The sequence below is a fragment of the Tachyglossus aculeatus genome, chromosome 2 (genome assembly GCF_015852505.1).
Source record: "Tachyglossus aculeatus isolate mTacAcu1 chromosome 2, mTacAcu1.pri, whole genome shotgun sequence".
NCBI lineage: Eukaryota > Metazoa > Chordata > Mammalia > Monotremata > Tachyglossidae > Tachyglossus > Tachyglossus aculeatus.
In genome coordinates, this window is record NC_052067.1 from 19,806,975 (window position 1) to 19,828,190 (window position 21,216).

The 21,216-nt window shown below is 43.1% G+C and overlaps 1 protein-coding gene across 2 annotated transcripts in view; it reads right to left on the minus strand.

Annotated features, from left to right (window-relative positions):
* CPVL (carboxypeptidase vitellogenic like) overlaps window positions 1-21,216 on the minus strand; it is a 120,755-nt gene that overhangs the window by 30,200 nt on the left and 69,339 nt on the right. For both annotated transcript variants that reach the window (XM_038768805.1, XM_038768813.1), the window contains exon 11: window positions 19,713-19,886. In XM_038768805.1, coding sequence (XP_038624733.1) covers window positions 19,713-19,886 — 174 coding nt within the window. The remainder of the gene's footprint in view (window positions 1-19,712; window positions 19,887-21,216) is intronic.

Sequence of the window (21,216 nt, forward strand, 5' to 3'; positions counted from 1 at the left end):
ATGTTTTGTTTTATTGTCTTTCTCCCCCTTCTAGACTGTGAGCCCACTGTTGGGTAGGGGCCGTCTCTATATGTTGCCAACCTGTACTTCCCAAGTGCTTAGTACAGTGCTCTGCACACAGTAAGTGCTCAATAAATACAATTGAATGAATGAATGGTATTTGTTAAATGCCTGCTATGTGCCAGGCTCTGTATTAAGTGCTAGGGTGGATACAAGTAAATCAGGTTGGACACAATCCCTGTCCCATGTGTGGCTCACAGTCTCAATGCCCATTTTACAGATGAGGTACCTGAGCCCAGAGAAATGAAGTGACTTGCCCAAGGTCATACAGCAGACAAGTGGCAGAGCTGGAATTAGAACCCATGACCTTCTTACTCCCAGGTCCATACTGTATCCACTACGCCATGATGCTTCAGGTAGTAATGGTTCAGTCCAGCTCCCTCAAACGCACCCCAGGGTGAGCAGATTCCCTGGGATGGCCAGACAGCTGGAGGCATCCCATGGCTGGATAGTGCCAAGAACTGGTCACAGGGTCTCTGAGTATAAGTTCACATACTTGTACCCTACTCACCTGAGAAATCAATTATCTGGATTTGCAGATCCCAGCTGTGGAAACTGTACTGGGCTGCCAGATTCATTTATTTATTGAATAGTATTTATTGAGCACTTACTGCATGCAGAGCACTGTACTAAGCGCTTAGGAAAGTACAATATAACAATAAACTGACACATTCCCTGCCTAATGCGAGTTTACAGTCCAGACTAGATTAGGGCTGCCTATGGGCTGCCAGTGGGTGTGTGTGGTTTAAAGTCATTGATGGTTTGATTAGGTCCCCAAATCCTGTCACTTTAGGAAAATTCCCTTATGGACCAGTCACCCTTCCCTCCCCTATTCAGATACAACAGCTTGCCCTTCCTGCTTCGCCTTTCCTCAGGCTGTTAAAAGAAGAACAACACAAAGGGAATGAAGCCCCCCCACCCATAATGCACTTTGTCCTCTGGCCCTCCCCCTACCACTTTCTCCAGCATTGCCTCAAGATATATAGATGTTCCCCTAGTGGCTTGAGGGAGTGACTGGGCCTTCCTAAACACCTAATTTACTACCAGAGGAGGGGGTTTGGCCTTGGAGGAGATTAGAGCCCAGTACAGAATTCCAGTACTACTATAAATTCATCATTATCTTCACTAAAGGGTTAATATTCACGATTAAGGTGAGGTCATTTTCACAAATTTTGCATATCAACAGCAGAAATGCAACAGGCAACCAAAAATAAATCACATGAGCCAATTACAGATCTGACCTCGAGCTTTAGGAATAAGTGTTGGTAATAGCAAGAAGAAGCACGGCTTAGTGGAAAGACCCTGGGTTTGGGAGTCAACGATCGTGGGTTCTAATCCCAGCTCCACCACTTCTCAGCTGTGTGACTTTGGGCAAGTCACTTAACTTCTCTGTGCCTCAGTTACCTCATCTGTAAAATGGGGATTAAGACTGTGAGCCCCACATGGGACAACCTGATTACCTTGTATCCACCCCAGTACTTAGAACAGTGCTTGGCACATAGTATGCACTGAACAAATACCATCATTATTATTATTATTATTATCATTAATAGGCAGAAAAGACCAAGACCATCATGGCCATTTTCCCAACTGTTCTGCTGCTTGTTTGGAAAATTACAGAAACACCACAGGAAATCATTTCCATCCCTTTGTTTCCTAGGAAAGCAAATCATGCATTTTGCAAGTGGGCCTGAATTTTGTTGTTGCACTTTTAGAAGAGAGATTTATGCTCTTAGCCTGGCCCATTTACAGTACATCATAATACTTTGCAGACAAACTTATGCTCTTTTCCCAATGATCTAGTGACCTTAATCTCTAACTTTTTGTGGTTTCCTGTTTGGGGAAATGATTGAACAGCAGCCTAAGCTATTCCAGGCTGCATGGGGTTCGCAGTTGGCTGCTAGCTTTCTTAGTTCTGAACACTCTCCTGTTCACTGACCAAAAAAAACAAAACAAAACAAAACACCCAAAACCCAGTACAGATGCGAAATTGGGGAAACTATTATTAGGAAGCTTTATTTTCTCACTCCACTACCACAGATTCCATACTTTTGTCCAAACACTGATACCTATTTGGTTTCTGCTGGAGCATTCTGGCTTGTCATGACTGTTTATTTCTACATGATGTATCAGGAAGTTTTCCCCCAAATTTGCCGTTGAGAATTCATTTCAGCAAAACCCAGCCTGGCAGAGAGGGATTCTTACATGCCTTGAAAGCGAAGTAGCTGAAAAAACAAAGTGCGGTTCAGGGGTCGGTGGTGTTCTTGCTGTCTGAGAAATGGTCTGGGTACAGATACAGGAGCAAGCATTAACCCTTCCTGGAAGCTCCTGGCTAGTGTTTTTCCATCCATCAGGCTTGCATGGTCTTTGGGCTGGAAAGGCTGGCTGGCTCTTGGTATTTGAGGTTGGAATGGCCAGAAAACCTGACTGACCACAGCCTGCTGTGAGAAGATTGTAGTAGAAAAAGAACAACTATTGAATGAAATAATACTCACTTATATGCTGTGTTGTTCTTAGGAGGTGCTATATTTTCCCTTAAACTCTAAGGAAATGGGAAAAGATGGAAAGGAGGGAGTGTGGCATAGGTTTAGAAAAAGCCCACCTCCACCTGCCTATCTTTCCCTCTACCAATTGAATCTGCCAGGAAAGCAAAATTTTTGGGAATCCCAACTCTATTACATTAGATTTACTGGCACAATCATTTGTCAATCGAATAAAATGAAGCCAGCTTCCCCTCAACTGTACCCCAGTACTATAATTTTAAGAACTAAAGGGAGAAAAAAGAATCCTTTCTATAGAAATTGGATAGCTTTTGTTCCAGCCAACCCACCAAATCCCACTCTGAGGATTTGTGATAATAATAATTATAATTATGGTATTTGTTACCAAGTGCCAAGCACTGTTCTAAGCACTGGGGCAGATACAAGATAATTGGGTTGGACACAAACCCTGTCCCACTTAGAGCTCACTGTCTTAATCCCCATTTTACAGATGAGGGAACTGAGGCACAGATAAATTAAGATCACACAGCAGAGAAGTGGCAGAGCCAGGATTAGAACCCATGACCCTCTGATGCCTAGGCCCCTACTCTAGCCATTAGGCCGTGCTGACGATATTGACAGAGGCCACTCCCACATGAAAGGCAACCCAACGCTCTATTGTTCTGGTGGTAATAATAATCTTAATAATAATAATAATGATAATAATGATGGCATTATTAAGCACTTACTATGTGCAAAGCAGTGTTCTAAGCACTGGGGAGGTTACAAGGTGATCAGGTTGTCCCACAGGGGGCTCACAGTCTTAATCCCCATTTTACAGATTAGAGAATTGAGGCACAGAGAAGTTAAGTGACTTGCCCAAAGTCACACAGCTGACAATTGGTGGAGCCGGGATTTGAACCCATGACTTCTGACTCCAAAGATACATGCATTATGGCTGCGCACTTCACTCCCCGCACAACTCATTCCCTGACAAATTTTAGTTCTACTTCCCATTCCACCATGTGCTACTTTTGCACCACTCCCCCCCCCCCACTACAGCAGAATGGCTTCATATCCTCCCCTCAGTAATGAGACTTTAATGAGCCGGGAACTGCCTAAGAGCAAGTCAGCCCCCTCCCTTGACATGCAGTTCCGAGAGAGAGGTGTGTCCTCCCTGGCCTGGGGTATGTCAGTGCTGAGGTCATGCCTGAAGGTACAGTGAAGGATACTTTAGGATGACAGATTCCAAATCCACCTAGGGATGAACTAGCACCACTCCACACTGCATTCTCACTTTAATGAAATCAAAATGTATCTTTGAATTCTTCATTCATTCAATCGTATTTATTGAGCGCTTACTGTGTGCAGAGCACTGTACTAAGCGCTTGGGAAGTACAAGTTGGCAACATATAGAGACGGTCCCTACCCAACAGTGGGCTCACAGTCTAGAAGAGGGAGACAGACAACAAAACATATTAACAAAATAAAATAAATAGAATAAATATGTACAAATAAAACAAATAGAGTAATAAATACATACAAACATATATACATATATACAGGTGCTGTGGGGAGGGGAAGGAGGTAAGGCGGAGGGGATGGGGAGGGGGAGGAGGGGGAGAGGAAGGAGGGGGCTCAGGCCTCCTGGAGGAGGTGAGCTCTCAGGAGGGCTCACCTCAGTTAAAAGCGTTGAATTAAATTGACACTGATCTAACTTTGCACTCCTTCCAATGTCACAGATGCAAGGCAGTAAAGATGGCTAGTCCACTTAGCAGTGGTTGCCAAATGGTAAGAGTAATCCCTTAGAACAGATTCCCTTAAAGGCATAAGAATCATTCATAGAGCAGCACAGGGATTATGCCACACACTCACCTGAGGACTTCCCAAATAGTGGGCTGTAGCACAGTGGTTAAATATGGAGAAACTCTCTGGTTTTTCATTCAGTTGGGAAACATTACTTAGTAGTGCTGTGTACATAGTAAACATGTAATCCAGAGAAGTGGCACGGGCTAGTGGATAGAGCACGGGCCTGGGAGTCAGAAGGACCTGGGTTCTAATACTGACTCATTCATTCAGTCATATTAATTGAGCACTTACTGTGGGCAGAGCACTGAACTAAGTGCTTGGGAGAGTATAATATAACAATAAACAGACACAATCTGATACTTGCCTGCTGTGTGACCTTGGGTAAGTCACTTCATTTCTCTGGACCTCAGTTACCTCATTGGTAAATAAGACTGTGAGCCCTATGTGGGACATGGACTATGTCCAGCCCAACTTGCATGTATCCACCGCGGTGCTTAGTACAATGCCTGGCACATAGTAAGCACTTAAATACCACAATTATTATTATTATTATAATATAATAAATGCTATTACTACTACAGGATGTTCCTCTAGGAGACCAGACACAGAGAACAGTTTAGAAAATAATAGTGATAGTGGAATTTGTTCAACCCTTTGCGCCAAGCAGTGTACTAAGCACTGGGGTTGTTACAATATTCATTCATTCATTTATTCAGTCATATTTATTGAGTGCTTACTGTGTGCACAGCACTGTACTAAGCGCTTGGAAAGTACAAATCCGCAACATATATAGACAATCTCTACCCAGCAATGGGCTCACAGTCTAGAAGGGGGAGATAGACAACAAAACAAGTGGACAGATGTCAATACCATCAGAATAAATAGAATTATAGCTATATACACATCAATAATAGAGTAATAAATATGTATAAATATACACAGTGCTTTGGGAGGGGGGCGATGGGGAGGGGAGGAGGAGCAGAGGAAAAGGGGGGCTCAATCTGGGAAGGCCTCCTGGAGGTGGTGAGCTCTCAGAAGGGCTTTGAAGGGAGAAAGAGGACTAGTTTGGCAGATGTGTGGAGGGAGGGCATTCCAGGCCTGGGGTAGGATGTGGGCCAGGGGTAGGATGTGGGCCAGGGGTAGGATGTGGGCCAGGGGTAGGATGTGGGCCAGGGGTCGATGGCGGGACAGGTGAGAATAAGGCACAGTGAGGAGGTTAGCGGCAGAGGAGTGGAGTGTGTGGGCTGGGCTGTAGAAGGAGAGAAGGGAGGTGATGTAGGAGGGGGCAAGGTGATGGAGAGCTTTGAAGCCAACAGTGAGGAGTTTTTGCTTCATAGGATGGTTGATAAGCAACTACTGGAGATTTTTGAGGAGGGGAGTAACATGCCCAGAGCGTTTCTGTAGCAAGATAGTCCAGGCAGCAGAGTGAAGAATAGACTGAAGCGGGGAGAGATAGGAGGATGGGAGATCAGAAAGGAGGCTGATGCAGTAATCCAGTCAGTCAGGATAGGATGAGAGATTGAACCAACAAGGTAGTGGTTTGGATGGAGAGGAAAGGGCAGAGATCTTGGCAATGTTGTGGAGGTGAAAACAGCAGGTTTTGGTAACGTATTGGATGTGTGGGGTGAATGAGAGAGTGGAGTCAAGGATGACACCAAGGTTATGGGCTTGTGAGACAGGAAGGATGGTAGTGCTGTCCACAGTGGCGGGAAAGTCAGGGAGAGGACAGGGTTTGGGAGGGAAGATAAGGAGCTCAGTCTTGGACATGTTTTTAGGTAGCAGGCGGACATCCAGGTGGAAATGTCCTGAAGGCAGGAGGAGATACCAACCTGGAGGGAGGGAGAGAGCACAGGGGAGGAGATGCAAATTTGGGTGTCATCTGCATAGAGATGATAGTTGAAGCCATGGGAATGAATGAGTTCACCAAGGGAGTGAGTATTCATTCATTCAATCGTATTTATTGAGTGCTTACTGTGTGCAGAGCACTGTACTAAGCGCTGAATACAGTGTATAGATGGAGAACAGAAGGGAACCAAGAACTGACCCTTGAGGAACCCTTACAGTAAGAGGATAGGAGTGGGAGGAGGAGCCCACAAAGGAGACCAAGAATGTATGGCCAGAGAGATGAGGAGAAGCAGGAGAGGGTAGGCTCCGTGAAGCCAAGGTTGGCTAATGTGTTGAGGAGAAGGGGATGGTCCACAGTGTCAAAGGCAGTTGAGAGGTCGAGGAGGATTAGCATAGAGTAGGAGCCACTGGATTTGGCAAGAAGGTCATTGGTGACCTTTGAGAGGGCAGTTTTGGTGGAGTGGAGGGGACGGAAGCCAGATTGGAGGGGGTCTAGGAGAGAGTTGGAGTTAGGGAATTTGAGGCAGCGAGTGTAGACGACTCTTTCTAGAAGTTTGTAATGGGAGGGTAGGAGGGAGATAGGGCGATAACTGGAAGGGACAGTGGGGTCAAGAGAGGGCTTTTTCAGGATGGGGGAGATGTGGGCATGTTTGAAGGCAGAGGGGAAGAAACCATTGGAGAGTGAGTGGTTGAAAATGGAAGTTAAGGAGGGGAGGAGGGAAGGGGTGAGAGTTTTTATAAAATGAGAGGGAATGGGGTCCGAAGCACAGATGATGGGGTGGCACTTGAGAGGAGGGAGGAGATCTCATCTGAAGATACTGCTGGGAAGGATGGGAAAGTAGAGGAGAGGGTTGAGAGCCAGGGGGATGGAGAAGGGGGAGGGGTGACTGTGGGGAGCTCAGATTGTAGCTCTAATCTATAAGTAGATCAGACATGTCCCTGTTCCACATGGGGCTCACAGTCTAAGAGGGAACAGTTATTTCACCCCCATTTTAAAGATGAGGTAACTTATTTACCCAAAGTCACACAGCAAGCAAAGAGTGAAGCCAGGATTAAATTCCAAGTCCCTCTAGACTATAAGGTGATTGTGGTCAGGAAATCTGTTATATTTTTATACTGTACTCTCCCAAACGCTTAGTACATAGCTCTGCACACAGTAAACACTCAATAAATATGACTGACTGACTGTCTCCCAGAGAGTTCGTAAGGGCAGTTTCAGGGATAGAAACACATGGGTCCTTTGGTTCTCATCACAACAGTGGAATAGCCATTTTAGAAATGGCAAGGGCAGGACCACCATCATACTCCCTAAAATACTGACAATGAAATAGCCCTCACAATGGCCACCACACCTTCCCTTTCCCCCTCCTCTCCCCTCCCCTCCCTCCAAGAGGTACTGCCAAATTCCTTGTTGGGCCAGTATGGGATTGCTGTACTTGGGAAAGCAGCATGTAGGTTGCTAAAGGTATTCACCTCGAGTACAGAAGCTGCTCCTGCAAACTCCATATGCAAGGGCCAGAAATTTGACTGACTGCAGTTAAAGTAAGGGGGGAAAAAAACGCTGTGAGTAGCAAATGCAGCACACCCCCGATAGCCCAGTTAGACTCCAGGTCTGGATTCGATCCAGAGTCTGAATTTATGACATCAAGGTTGCAGGTTTGTGAGACAGGAAGGATGGTAGTGCCGTCCACAGTGACGGGAAAGTCAGGGAGAGGACAGGGTTTGGGAAGGAAGATAAGGTGCTCAGTCTTAACACAGCATATGAGTATTGCATTCAATAGTTGTTCTTTTTCCACTACAACCCTCTCACAGCAGGCTGTGGTCAATCAGGTTTTTTGGCCATTCCATTAGGCCACTCTTGGCCTAATGGATAGAGAGCATGGACCTGGGAGTCAGAAGGACTTGAGTTCTAATACCAGCTCTGCCACTTGTCTGCTTGTGGCCTTGGGCAAGTCATTTTACTTCTCTGTGCCTCAGTTACCCCACCTGAAAAATGGGGATTAAGACTGCAAGCCCCATGTGGGACATGGACTGTGTCCAAATTGATTAGTTTATATCTACACCAGTGCTTAGTACAGTGCCTGGCACATAAAAAGCACTTAAATACCATTAAAAAAAAATTCAGGCATCGGAAGGCAGTCTGTGGTTTTTCTTCATTGTAAGTGTCCCAAAGAAGAAAACACACATTCTTCTTGGGTGAGGGTGAAGATTAATTGGAGGAGGATTGAGGACAACAGGAGTTCAAATTTGATAAACTGGTATCTACTCCAGCAGGTGGCACCTCGTAAGTGCTCACTAAATCCCATGATTAATACCACAATTAAAAAAGGAAATTCCACATATCCACTACAATGCTGTCCACTCAGAGTCTGACTTGCAAGAATCCTGCAAAGGAGTTGGAACTACAAAAGTGCCCTGTGTCCTCAACCATTGTGGGAAACAGTGTGGGTTAGTGGAAAGAGCGTGGGCCTGGGAGTCAGAGGACCTGGGTTCTAATTCCAGCTCTATGTTTGTCTTATGTGTGTCCTTGGGCAAGTCATTTAACTTTTCTGTGTCTGTTACCTCATCTGTAAAATGGGGATTAAGACTGTGAGCTCTATTTGGGACAGGGACTGTGTCCAAACTGATTATTTTCTATCTACCCCGGTGCTTAGTAAGAACTTAACGAATGCCACAGAAAAACCCATTCTGACTTATATAGTGCCTTTCCAATCAACTGATGGAAACCAAACTGTCAAAGAATCTCCCAAATCCCTGTTTTTTCACCAACACAGGACATCTGATCATCAGCAGCTGCAGTATGAACAAACTACAAGTTGCTCTAGTTGTGGGGTTGGTCCAGGGCTTCTGTTTCTTTAAAAGGAAGACAAAAAAAAAAAAAACCCAAAACCACAAAAACAAAACAAAACCAAAAAAACCCAGAGCCAAAATTTAAACTCTTCCTCCTTCAAAGCAGCAAATAATTTCTTCGCCTCTTCATTCCGGAGCAGTTCAGCTGAGAGAACAAACAGAGGACCAGGTCTGGGCTGTAATTGCTACAGCAACCTCAAGGAGCTTGTGAGACAGAAATGAACATTCACAAAGTCCTAAAGGACATGAACTTTCCAAAAACCAAGACTCCCAATAGATACCTTGCTTCTAAGAACTTAGGAACACCACAGCTATCATGCCATTCGGATATCATTTTGGTGCTCATTTTGTTTGGCTCAGGATTGCTAAGAACATCTGACTTGAAAGTCTCACTGGAGAGGGAATGGCAGCAGACATGCAAGTGACAAGCATCAAGCAAAAACTGCTCACTCTCGGCTTCAAGGCTCTCCATCACCTTGCACCCTCCTACCTCACCTCCCTTCTCTTCTACAGCCCAGCCCACACCCTCCGCTCCTCTGCCGCTAACCGCCTTACTTTGCCTCGTTCTCGCCTGTCCCGCCATCGACTCCTGGCCCACGTCCTTCCCCTGGCCTGGAATGCCCTCCCTCCACACATCCGCCAAACTAGCTCTCTTCCTCCCTTCAAAGCCCTACTGAGAGCTCACCTCCTCCAGGAGGCCTTCCCAGACTGAGCCCTTTTTTCTCTCCTCCTTCCTGCCCCATTGCCCCCCTCGCCCTAGCTCCTTCCCCTCCCCACAGCACTTGTATATATTTGTACATATTTATTATTCTATTTATTTTACTTGTACATATTTACTACTCTATTTTATTAATGATGTGCATATAGCTATAATTCTATTTATTCTGATGGTTTTGACACCTGTCTACATGTTTTGCTTTGTTGTCTGTCTTCCCCTTCTAGACTGTGTGCCCGTTGTTGGGTAGGGACCGTCTCTACATGTTGCCGACTTGTACTTCCCAAGTGCTTATTAAAGTGCTCTGCACACAGTAGGTGCTTAATAAATACGATTGAATGAATGAATGCATCACCAAGTGGGAAAGGCTGAATTATGTTGTTTTGGAGTTCCAGCAGAGTATAGTGCATTTTTTTATGTGTTTGGTTTGGTTTTTTTAAAGCCATTTAAGTGCTTACCATGTGTCAACCACTATACTAAGCGCTGGAGTAGATTTCTATGCAGATGATACCCAAATCTACATCTCCAGCCCTGATCTCTTTCCCTCTCTACAGTCTCGCATTTCCTCCTGCCTTCAAGACATCTCTGCTTGGATGTCCTCCCATCACTTCAAACATCATGACAAAAACAGAATTTATCCTCCCACCCAAACCCTGTCCCTCCGCCGACTTTCCCATCACTGTAGATGGCACCACCATTCATCCTATCTCACAAGCCCGTAACCTTGGCCTTATCCTTGACTCCTTTCTCCCATTTAACCCACATAGCAATCGGTCACTAAACCATGTCAGTTCCACCTTCACAACATTGTTAAAATCCACTCTTTCCTCTCCATCCAGGCAATTATCCTATCCTGGCTTGATTACTGTATCAGTCTTCTTGTTCATCTCCCTGCCTCCTGTCTCTCCTCACACCACTCCATACTTCACTCTTGCTGCCTGGATCATTTTTCTACAAAAACGTACACGCCACATTTCCCCACTCCTCAAGAACCTCTAGTGGCTTCCCATTCACCTCCACATCAAAAAGAAACTCCTCACCAGTGGCTTTAAAGCACTCAATCACCTTGTCCCCTCTTACCTCACCTCACAACTCTCCTACTACAACCCAGCCCGCACACTTTACTCCTTTAATGCTAACCTTCTCACCGTACTTTGATCTCGTTTATCTTGCCGCTGACTTCTCACCCATATCCTGTATCTGGCCTGGAATGCCCTCCCACTTCATAACCAGGAGACAATTACTCTCCCTGGCTTCAGAGCCTTACTGAAGGCATATCTCCTCCAAGAGGCCTTCCCTAACTAACCCCTCCATTCCTCTTCTCCCACTCCCTTCTGCATCACCCTGATTTGCTTTTATTCATCCCCCTACCCCAGCCATCCCCACAGCATTTATGTCTATATCTGTTATTTATTTATTCATACTAATGTCTGTCTCTCCCTCTAGACTGTAAGCTAGTTGTGGGCAGGGAATGTGCCTATTCATTGTTATATTGTATTCTCCCAAGAGCTTACTATAGTGCTTTGAATCCAGTAAGCACTCAGTAAATACAATTGAATGAATGAATGAATGAATACAAGCAAATCAGGCTGAACACAGTCCGAATTCCACATGGGACACATAGTCTTTATCCCCATTTTACAGATGAGAGAACTGAGGCACAGAGAACTTAAATGACTTGCCCAAGGTCTCACAGCAGACAAGTGGCAGAGCTAGGCTTAGAACCCAGATCCTTCTGATGCCCAGGCCTGTGGCTCTATATACACTGCTTCCTACTACGTTTGGGCTAACCGGGACCCACATTCCTCCCAACACCAGAAGCCCTATTGTCAGTCAATCAATTGTTACTTACTGAGCACTTACTATTTTCAGAGCACTGTACTAAGCTCTTGGGAGAGTGTAATAGTAAAGAGTTGGTAAACATGATCCCTGCCCTCAACATTTCCCAATAGATCGTTCCAGGAAAATGGTACAAGGTAATATATGGGCAACCCCATTTAAAATAGGCAACTCACAGCCCTAGTTTTGTGGGACACATAACACACACTGACAGGTGTCCAAAGCCCCAAGCTCGGGACAGAACGGGAGTTGTTTTGGTGGCAAACTCAGCAACAGAGGGAGTCACAAGAAACAGATAGGCTTTGAGTCCTTTCGATCAATCAATGAATGGTATTTATCGCGCACTTACTGTATGCAGAGCATAGTACTAACTGCTTGGGAGAGTAAAATAGAGTTGGTAGATTCTCAGTTCTTGGTCCCTAAGTCATTCTCGAACACAAGTGGACATTCAGGGAACTTCCAAGGATTCTATAAACAGAAGAGGAGAATACTACATCTAAACAAGTCCCATATTTAGAAAATGAGGCTGCACACAGAGCCAAGAACAATTCTCACACAGTGTGTTGAGATCTTTTGTACAACAAAAACTCCAAATGGTTTCTAAAAAGGATACTAGCCCTTTTCCCCTTCCTTTATTTCTTTTCAAGTAAAGCAAGCTGACAAAATTGCCTGGTATTCATACAATCAGGATTTTAATATGTTCTTCCTGAGTAATTTTCAGCTACCCACAATATGCAAAACGTATGATAATATCATTCACTCTCCTTCCTTCCTTAGCACTGAATATTTCTGCTTCTCTTTCTGGCTCACATTAAAGTTCTCAGAGGAGCAACATAGCCTAGTGGAAAGAGCACTGACTTGGGAATCAGAGGACCTGGGTTCTAATTCTGGCTCTGAATTAGGGACACAATCGCCTGCTTTGGGTAGTTCAGTAACTCACTTGCTTGGAAGCAGGGGCTTAGGTTTAATGGGTCTTCCAGTTCTATGAAATTACCACTTGTGCAGCCCAACATTCTTGCCTGGTTTTCAGATCTATTCATTTCTACTCCATTAAGGTTTCAGTCAATCAATAGCATTTATTAAGCACTTTCTCTGGGCCAAACACTGAATTTAGCTTTTGGGAGGAAGTAGAAACTGTCCCCACCCTCAGGGAACGTACAATCAAGTGGGGGAGACAGACACCAAAAATAAATTGCAGGTGGGAGAAAGCAACAGAGTACCAAATGATTAGTGGGTGAGGAATGAAGTATGTTGGTAACACAGTAGGGAGGGAAATAGGATGTGGAGATGAGGGATTAAGCAGAGAAGGCTGTCTTGAGTAAATGTGATTTTAGGAGAGCTCTGAAGATGGGGAGAGCAGTGGTCCATGGGATGTGAAGGGTGAGGGAGTTCCAAGAAGGAGGGAGGGTGTGATCAAAAGGTCATTGGTGAGAGAGATAATAATAATAATAAGAATAAGAATAAGAATAAGAATAATGGCATTTAAGTCCCTACTATGCCCCAAGCACTGTTCTAAGCTCTGAGATAGATACAAGGTAATCAGCTTGTCCTACGTGGGGCTCACAGTCTTAATCCCCACTTTACAGATGAGGTAACTGAGACAGAGAGAAGTTTAGTGGCTTGCCCAAGGTCACACAGCAGACAAGTGGCAGAGCCAGGATTAGAACCCATGTCCTCTGACTCCCAAGCCCATGCTCTTTCCACTAAGCCACGCCCTGTGATGAAGTTAAAGAAGTGAGATGAACAGGCTGAAGTGTCTAGAGCCACTTAAATCAGGAAAACCTTCAGGATAACTGACTATACTTGTAGTAATTGCTGCTTTCGAACTGTACCATTCCTTTCCCAACAGATGAATTGCATTTCTCACTGAGGATGAAGTGAGGAGAGGGATGTGTGAGGAGAGCAAGGATAAGTAGCAGGGAGAGTGCTGAAAGACTGCCTTCATGGCAAACATTCTGGAGAAACGAACAATTCACGATCTGCTCCACTCTCATTAGTCATACATGACTGGGGCCCACTTTCAGTTCAAAGAAATAGGGAAGAGTGAGAGCTCATTATGAGCCATCTAACAGCAACTTGTAAGATTAAACATTAACATTAAAAGTAACATATTCTACTGAGACATTATGCTTTCACTTCTTGTTCTTCAAAGTTAAATCTTTGTTTCCTAGGTGGTGGTTTCACTGGCTCCATCCTCACCTACAACTATAATCTCTCATGGGGAAGAATGTTTTTTTTCCGCATTTGGATTATTTATGAGTTCCCATATGGCCTCCAAGGCCTATCTGAGATCAGCTAGGGTTACAGCAACAGGAGAAGATATTTCCGTGGGAGCAAAAGGGATTCATGATTCTCAATTTGTTGTTTCCATCATTCTTTACTCTCTGTCTCCCTCAGACAGCATAAGCTTCCTGAATTGGGAACTTCTTTTTCAGAGTTTCTCTAGATGGAATGGTCCACAACCAGACTTTCCCAAAGCATATATTTAGCCTTTATTCTTTTAGGTTAGACTATAGGCAGTATGTCGAATATTACTGTTATATTGTACTCTCCCAAGTACTTAGTACAGTGCTCTGCACACAGTAAGCATTCAATAAATACCATTGAATGAATGAAACTTCCTCTGTCTACCTCAGCAATGTTCTTTGTGAATTTCAAGATATGTTCATAATTATTTAAAAGGTTAGTTAAGGAACTAAGGGGTGGCAATCAGCTTAATGCCTCCAGGTAACCAAATGATACATCTTCCATGGCAACATGCGACAGACTAATAGAACAGTTCAGCATAACCATAACCATGGGGAAGCAGCGTGGCTCAGTGGAAAGATAATGGGCTTTAGAATCAGAGGTCAGGGGTTTAAATCCCGGCTCCACCAATTGTCAGCTGTGTGACTTTGGGCAAGTCACTTAACTTCTCTGTGCCTCAGTTACCTCATCTGTAAAATGGGGATTAAGACTGTGAGCCCCCCGTGGGACAACCTGATCACCTTGTAACCTCCCCAGTGCTTAGAAGAGTGTTTTGCACATAGTAAGTGCTTAATAAATGCCATTATTATTATTATTATAACATTGAAGCAAGTACCTCTGAGCACACCATTTGACATGATCTTTAAAGAAAAAGATTCTCCCACTGGCCCCTCCAGCTCCTATTCACTTCTGTAGAACCAGCACAGGCCTGGGGGCCAGCAGATTTGGGTTCTAATCTCAGGTCTGCCACTTGTCTCCTGTGTGACCTTGGGCAGGTCACTTAACTTCTCTGTGCCTCAGTTTCCTCATCTGCAAAATGGGGATTCAATACCTGTTCTCCTTCCTACTTAGACTGTTAGACTACTTAGACTGCTTAGAGAAGCAGTGTGGCTCAGGGGAAAGAAAACTGGCTTAGGAGTCAGAGGTCATGGGTTCAAATCTTGGCTCCACCAATTAATAATGATGGCATTTGTTAAACGCTTACTATGTGCAAAGTACTGTTCTAAGCACTGGATTTGTCAGCTGTGTGACTTTGGGCAAGTTACTTAACTTCTCTGTGCCTCAGTTAGCTCTTCTGTAAAATGGGAATTAAGACTATGAGCCCCCCATGGGACAACCTGATCACCTTGTAATCTCCCCAGCGCTTAGAACAGTGCTATGCACATAGTAAGCGCTTAATAAATGCCATTATAAAAAAAAACTGTGAGCCCCATTTGAGACCTGATTATCTTGTATCTATCCGAGTGCTTTGTATAGTGCTTGACACATAGTAACCACTTAAATACTATAATTATTATCATCATCAGCATCACCAATTATATAGTGAGGAGTAATTTAGCAACACTTATGTTCATATTAATGATAATGGTATTTATTCTTAAATGTCATACTTATGTCTTGGACTCATTGTACATTTTAGTTAACAAATTTACATTATTTTTTGCAAAAGAGTAACTTGGTCTTCCCCCTGGTTTGGCCTAATAAGTTATCCTTACCCATATTATATGGTGGAGAGAGGTACAAGGAGGTTAGCAACTTGATTACATCAGGAAAACCTTTAGGTTAACTGACTATACTTTATAGTAATTGCTGCTTTTGAATTGAACCATTCCTTTCCCCATAGACAAATTGCATTTCTCACTGAGGATAAAGTTAGGTACTTCCGCAGCTCAAAAAGAAACTACTTTGCTTTAATAAAAGAAAATCATTTGTGACATTTGCATCATACTATTGGAGGCCAGTGGAAAAAAATATAACCAGGAAAAGGTCTATCACTACATAATAATTTAACAAACTCTGAATACCTTTTAATACTGTTATAGTTTTCTGAAATGTACATTACACTGACCATAGGCTTATCTAGTCTTGCTTTCAATCTCAGAATTCCATCAGGATCAAGGAGAAAAAAATACATAAAATAATGCTCATGTACATCTGAAAAAGCATTTTCCTTTCAAACTTTGAGGTTTTCTTTTACCAGAACTCAAATATTTTCAAATCCATACTTTCTTTTCTGATATCATAGAATTAAAAGTATAATATGGATTTTTAAATTCCAATGTGCTAAAGAAGCTGAGCCCATTAAGATCCTAAATCCTGAAGATGCAATTAGCTGAGATTTAATGAGCTGTAGAATGACATGTGACAGGGCTATGTAACTTTATAACCACAATTTCCTGACTAGATGAACTCTTTAAGCAAACTAAGCCTTACCCCCGGGCAACTTAACCTTTCAAAAATAACGGTTTGGAGCTCAGCAGCATTCAACACTGACGTACTCCAAGATTTCAATAGCCTTCAAAATATCTTGGCACCAGGAACAATATTTGCTTCTGAACAAAACAGCCTCAAGATCCTTCTGCTGATTATACTTGGATACTGTTAGAGCACCTGCTCTTCAGAATATTAAACTCACCCGGGGGAAAAGGAGCCTTTTTCTGCCACCCCCATCCCCCAACAACTATGTTATTCCTCTGGGGAGGGGGGCAGGGAGTGAACAATATTAGCCAGTAGAATTAGTAATTGTTAAATACTGGTCAGATCCTACAAAGAACACAGGACCAAATCAAACCTCAAGCAGTAGGTCCCAAGAAACATGGCCAAGATCAGGCACAAACCAAAAGTAAAGACCTACATGTAATATAACTGATTAACTTATATCTATCCCAGTGTTTAGTATAGTCCTTGACACACAGTAAGTGCATTACAGATACCATAAAAATAATAATTAAAAAACCAACAATATTCAAGCCAAAAATCATAGTGGAAATGTTTTTTTTAATGGTATTTGTTATGTCATCACTATGTATCAAGCACTGTTTTAAGCACTGGGGACAGGTTGGACACAGTCTCTGTCCCACATTGGGCTCACAGTCTAAGTAGGAGAGAGACCAGGTATGAATCCCTACTTCATAGTTGAGAAAACGCACAAAGAAATGTTAAGTGACTTATGCAAGATCACACAGCATGCAAGTGGCAGTGTTCTAATAGAAAAAGGTCCACAGGTGAACTTGCGAAGGTACCGGGCCTTTAGCTGTTCAGATATGTGGTACCTGACTACCCAGCACCTTTTCTTCATGATTCTGTAATTCACCCTGCCGCTCCTACTTGAAACAATTTCCACTTTGCAAGTATGACCCATGTCCCTCCGCATTTTCAGAAACACCACCTCCAGGATGCCCCATTTAGGTGGATCTTTCAAACATCCTGAGTTCTTGCTTCCAGTAGAACAAGTATATTTTAAGAGCACTAAAATAAAAAATGTAAACCTATCTCCTCCTGGTCACCTTCCAGTGAAAATTCCCTAGAAGCATTCTGAATACTACCTTAGCTTACATGAGCACTCACATATTTTCAAAAATCAGTGAAGGATCCTCACACCACCAAAATAAATCTGTTTCGATGTTTTATTAGACTGAAACTGATCTGGTACTGAAAACTGATTTCTAATATCTCCTGAAGTGCAAAACCATGTACTCTTTTGACAACAAATTAAAATTGAATCTTAAATCAACAGAACCATAAGAGCATTAATATTTTAAGCCAACCTTGGTTATTCTGGTCTTATTCCATGTACACTGTGGTTCACCACCACTGGCAAACATGCCAAAAATATAATTTCCCCTGATGGTGGAAACTCCAGCTGTATAAATGAATGTGCAGACTATTGTGGGAGAGGGAGGAAGAGAAGGAGGACAAAGAGAAGAAACAGAACTTTCTACTTCATTGTTTCCATTTAAAGCAACTGCATACATTCTCACTTCTTTCACAAAAACATACTCTCAGTCACTCTGTGGTCACAGCCAAGGCATAGACATCTGTCCTCACGTTGAAGAACAAATTTAGAGTGTTGAGTTTTGACAAAAAAATGCCTCTGATTTAGGTTCCCTGAATTATTCACTGGAGATGTAGCTTTCCAAATTGTCAGGGTTAGATACCTGAAATTACCCTCTTATGGTGCAACTCAGTTGGTCAGTCAGTCAATTGTATTTATTGAGTACTTACTGTATGCAGAGAGCACTATACTGAGCACTTGAGAGTGTGCAATATCATAGACACATTTCCCCCTCTCTAGACTGTAAGCTCGTTGTTTGGGCAGATAATGTGTCTATATATTGTTGTACTGTACTCTCCCAAGCGCGTAGTTCAGTGCTCTGCACACAGTAAGCCCTCAGTAGATATGACTGAATGAATGAATTCCCTGTCCATAGTGAGCTTAGATTCTAGGAGGGGGGGAGACAGACATTAATATAAATAAGTTACAGGTATGTACAAAAGTGCTCTGGAGCTGGGAGGAGGGATGAATAAAGGGAGCAAGTCAGGGCAACACAGAAGGGAGTGGTGGAAGAGCAAAGGAGGGCTTAGTCACGGAAGGCCTATTGGAGGAGTTGTGCCTTCAGTACGGCTTTGAAGAAGGGGAGAGTAGTTATCTGTCAGATATAGAGGGAGGGTGTTCCTGGCCAGAGGCAGGATGTGGATGAGAGGACAGCAGCGAAGACGACAAGCTCAAGGAAAAGTGAGAAGGTTAGCATTAGAGGAGAGAACTGTGCAGGCTGGGTTGTAGCAGGACGGTAGTGTGGACTAAAGGTCAGACTAAAAGCTTATGGGAAAAGGGGAATTAGGAACTCCCATCTTGAATACATAAACTGGGTGAAATTAACAAAAGCTGGTGACAAAAATATATATTCTAAGCCTGCACTTAAGATACAGGAACATGTAATGGGTAAAACTCATTTTTATTTACCTTTAAAGGACTGCATATTTTAAAGCTGTTTACGTTAAATGGAGGACTAATAAATTCAGTACTCCAATAGGTTTCTACGTTGGGCCAGTACACTCGATGTATGGGTTTTCCCCATACATTTTAACACCAATGCTATTAGGAAATTAGGGAACTTTCATCTCACAAAGTGAACTGCTTTGGCTCAAGAACAGCCTGAAGAAATGGTTTATACACAATGTGTTTAACATGAAGTCTTGCAAGAACACAAGCCCAATGAAGAGACCTGGGGGTAGTGGATTATCATTGCACAGGGAACTTACCGAAAGAGCACTGAACTTTAAACAGTGCAATAAATTCCCTGTATAACTACTGACACAGAAATGGCAAGATGCTGGGGGAGAGTGCAACCTGCTCAAAATGACCAGGAGCTGGTTGCACAGGCTCAGAAAACCAGGATTCCTGAAAATGCTAAAACAGCCAAAATAGCATCCACAAAATAAGAGTGTGGCACCCAAAACCACCAGTGGAAAAACTGGAGTTGGCACAAGAAGCCTGTACACTGGATTGTGCTTTAATTTTAGAACTTTTGAAAAGCACAGATGATTAAAAAAGTCTAGGATGGGAGAGAATTCTCCTTTTTCAATCATGCAAAAAGTTCAGGTGATGATTATTCAGAATTGTAAGGTTTCCTCATCTGTTACTCTCATTGGCTAAATTGCATACCCCTCGACTGAAGTTGGCACTACAGATCTGTCCTGGCAGTCAGTCAATCAAGCCATCCCAAGGACTGTCTGTCTGTTCTTGGAGAGGAAGAAAGAGTGGAATGCCAACAGAAGAGGAATTCCAAATCAAAGTACAGAGATTTCTGTCAGGGGCCATTTCAGAAAGCCCTTGATTCAGATCCTAAACAAAATTATTTTCTTACCCTATAATTGTTCATGATATTAACTAAACACGGCTTGACAGACTTCATCACATCTTCCAGCAAGTGCTTTTCAACTTCAGCTCCATCATTAAATGTGAGGTTTCCAACGTGGATTGCTTTTCTCACTTCAGACAATGACAGGAACTTAACAAAGTAACTGTCTTCTTCAGGCTCCTGTTAAAAGTAGGCAAAAGAGAAATCTATTATTGGTAAAAGTGATAGATGTAAACAATTTTCTGTTTTGAGCCAGAAGATAGACTGATCAGTTCTCAATTCACACTTAAATTGTAAGAGTGATGTCATACTATAAATGAGTAGTGAATAACACAATTAAATCAATTTATGTCTGCCTCCCCCCTTTAGACTGTAAGCTCATTGTGGGCAGGGAATGTGTCTGTTTATTGTATTATACTCTCACAAGTGCTTAGTACAGTGCTCTGAACACGGTTAGTGCTCAATAAATATGACTGAATGAATGAATAGTAGTTATTGAGCACTTACTGTTTTCAGAGCACTAACGTAAGTGGTTGGGAGCTATCAGAGACAGAAGACACCCACATCCTACCTCTGGCCCGGAGCAACTTCCCGCCTCAAACAATCACTCTTCCCCTCTTCAAAGACCTCCTGAAGGCTCACCTCCTCCAAGAGGTCTTCCCAGACTAAGCCCCTCCTTTTCCTCAGCACCCCCTCCCTTCCACATCACCTTACCTTGCTCCTTCTGCTCTTCCCCCCTCCCCCTGCCCCACAGTACTTATGTATATATCTATAATTCTATTTATTTTTGTTGATGCCTGTTTACTTGTTTTGATGTCTGGCTCCCCCCTTCTAGACTGTAAGCCTGGTATGGGCAGGGATTGTCACTATTGCTGAATTGTACTTTCTAAGCACTTAGCACAGTGCTCTGCACATAGTAAGCACTCAATAAATACAACTGAATGAATGAAGACACAATGGCTGCCCAGGTAAATATGAAATTCTTAAGTTATTTAATCATTCCATTATAATAAAACTATTTTTCAGTTGCCTGGGACTAATTATTCCTTCGTGGTCCTGTCATCCACTCCCTTCTCCTCTGTCTTCGACTGTCATTTTGGTGTTTATTAACAAATCCAACTATGAATAGGAAAAGAAAAGGTGAAATTCAAATACATTTTCTTCTCCTTTACTAGTGTTAATATGGGAGGAAGAGGAGACTGAAATGGTTAGCTGATTGGAGCTTTTGGATTATTTAGATTATCCATGTTCTTATTCATTCATTTATTCAATCGTATTTATTGAGTGCTTACTGTGTGCAGAGCACTGTACTAAGCGCTTGGTAAGTACAAGTTGGCAACATATAGAGACAGTCCCTACCCAACAGCGGACTCAAAGTCTAGAAGGGGGAGACAGACAACAAAACATATAAACAAAATAAAACAGAATAGTAAATATGTACAAATAAAAAAGAGTAATAAATCTGTACGAACATATATGCAGGTGCTGTGGGGAGGGGAAGGATGTAGGG